This window comes from Palaemon carinicauda, chromosome 31 (assembly GCF_036898095.1).
Source record: "Palaemon carinicauda isolate YSFRI2023 chromosome 31, ASM3689809v2, whole genome shotgun sequence".
Taxonomy (NCBI): domain Eukaryota; kingdom Metazoa; phylum Arthropoda; class Malacostraca; order Decapoda; family Palaemonidae; genus Palaemon; species Palaemon carinicauda.
Genome location: NC_090755.1, coordinates 53,767,568 through 53,770,067, shown reverse-complemented (window position 1 = coordinate 53,770,067; position 2,500 = coordinate 53,767,568). Strand labels below are relative to the sequence as shown.

The window sequence follows — 2,500 nt, the reverse complement described above, 5'->3', positions numbered from 1 at the left end:
ATATATATTATATATATATATATATATATATATATATATATAAATATATATATATATATATATATATATATATATATATATGCATATATATACATATATACATAATATATATATATATATATATATATATATATATATATATATATATATAGCTAGACACGTGCAATGGGACCACAAACAGACATACACACAAATACAAGCTCATCAAAACAACCGCAACGAAGTTGGCGAAGGTAATAATAATAATAAAAAATCTATTACAGATCAAGCAACGAGCTCTCGACACACTCGTATAATTCTCAAAATGCGTTACACGTGTCAATCCAGCACCGAAAAACTGGAATTAAATGGAAATTAGTGTGAATCATGCAATAGGAGGAAGAACGTTCAGTTATGCTGCACCGAGACTCTTCAACGACCTTCCACTTGATGTCAAGAATAGCAAAAATGTGGCAGCTTTCAAGAAAAACCTAAAGACTTATCTTTTTAGAAAGTGTTATAATAGTGACCTGAAAACTATTAAGCCTGAATACAAATGCTAGCGAAATAACTGATAAGATACAGAGCAAAATATTAACTGGAAAGAAATTATTTTCACACACCAAGGCCCGCCTGAACAGACTTTTAGTGTCTGATGGAGGGCGAGAAATAAACCCGTAAAAGTAAGTAAGTAAGTAAATCACGAAGTCCCAGAGCCTGGGCTACTCACCGTCTTCGATATCCAGTGCGTAATGGGAGCAATTGCAAAACCGTACGAAGCATGTCCGGATGGCACCAAACATGCAGTTCGGTTGTATTCGGTAAAAACCGTCCCGGTCGGCTGTGTACCCTATGGAGGTCGTGGGAACACACTCATCCACGTTCCAGTCTACGAGTGTCTTCAGGCCGACATCTTTCACCTGTAGAAAAAAAAAAGGATTTATTACTAATAGTTGTGTTCCATCTCTCGCCTGGAGAAAAAAATAATATTTTACTAATACTTTTTAATTGGTTGTCTTGATTTTAGTACATTAGTAAAATCTACAATATAATAACTTTTATTCTGTATTAAAATTTTATTCGATAGACAATTTCTAAGATTAACCACTTTAAAAAGAAAAGAAAAAAAAAAAATTCTCCTGTCATTCTTCATCTACTATTGTACGCTGTTCTATATTGCACCAACTACTTGTGTATGGAAAATACTTATTACTATGGACTCAATACCCCCCAAAAATGCATTTCTTGATAACTAAGCCTCAAAAATTTCCAGACGAATTAAAAAAATATTGGATAATCCAAGGTATAACAGATTAAAAACGCCAACACTAAAGACCTTGTTACAATGATCTTACCTTACCTATCCTTCCTCAACTGTACAATTCAGAGGTCTGTGACTTGCCAATAACCTTACTCCATGTTTACTATTGCCTTACTGACCCACTACCACTCTAACCACAAGGGTTGTGGTTTCCTATTGGAAATGTCCCTACCTGGTGATCTGCCAGACTGGGGTTCGAGTCTCGCTTAAGCTCGATAGTTTCTTGCAGTGCCTGCAAGCTCACTATCCTTGTGATACAAGGAGAGGGTTTGTGGGAACTCATAGGTCTATCTGCTGAGTTATCAACACCCATTGCTTGTTCCTCCTTGGTCCTAGCTTAGGTGGAGAGGGGGCTTGGACTCTGATCATATGTATATATAGTCAGTATCTAGGCCATTGTCACTGTCCCTTGCCTCTGCCATTCATGAGTGATAATAAACAGTACAATTCTGAGGTCTAACCTGTTAACTTACGAATAACCATACTCCATTATTTCTTAGGCCTCACTGACCTACTGCCACTCTAACCAGACCCTTTTCGCCTCACTGTTTTGTCCTCATCAGGTCCTCGGCATCCGAAAGTCCTTCTCCAGAAGGGGAACTCACCTCGACGAGGGAGACCTCAGTTGTAGTGTACATCTTAGGAGTGAGAGAGACGCCGTGGCCAACAGCCGTCAGGGACGGGTGAGTCTGGTTGCTGAAGAGCGACATCTGGTGCCCTGTCTTCATGATTTGAGTGAGGTCAATGACTTTGGGGTCCAGAACTGGAAAAAAACATTGAGGTCAATGATTTTGGGGTCCAGAACTGGAAAAAAAACAGTGAGGTCAATGATTTTGGGGTCCAGAACTGGAAAAAAAAACAGTGAGGTCAATGATTTTGGGGTCCAGAACTGGAAAAAAACAGTGAGGTCAATGATTTTGGGGTCCAGAACTGGAAAAAAACCAGTGAGGTCAATGATTTTGGGGTCCAGAACTGGAAAAAAAAACAGAGTGAGGTCAATGATTTTGGGGTCCAGAACTGGAAAAAAAACAGAGTGAGGTCAATGACTTTGGGGTCCAGAACTGGAACAAAACAGTGAGGTCAATGATTTTGGGGTCCAGAACTGAAAAAAAAAACAGTGAGGTCAATGATTTTGGGGTCCAGAACTGGAAAAAAAACAGTGAGGTCAATGATTTTGGGGTCCAGAACTGGAAAAAAAAC

General features: G+C 38.6%; 1 protein-coding gene across 1 annotated transcript in view; it reads right to left on the bottom strand.

The window, feature by feature from the left end:
• Nucleotides 1–2,500, bottom strand: part of LOC137624749 (sodium channel protein Nach-like) — a 56,968-nt gene that overhangs the window by 4,306 nt on the left and 50,162 nt on the right. Inside the window, exons 9-10 of the mRNA XM_068355699.1 lie at nucleotides 1,906–2,063; nucleotides 710–899 (exon numbers count right to left, since the gene is read on the bottom strand). Coding sequence (XP_068211800.1) covers nucleotides 710–899; nucleotides 1,906–2,063 — 348 coding nt within the window. The remainder of the gene's footprint in view (nucleotides 1–709; nucleotides 900–1,905; nucleotides 2,064–2,500) is intronic.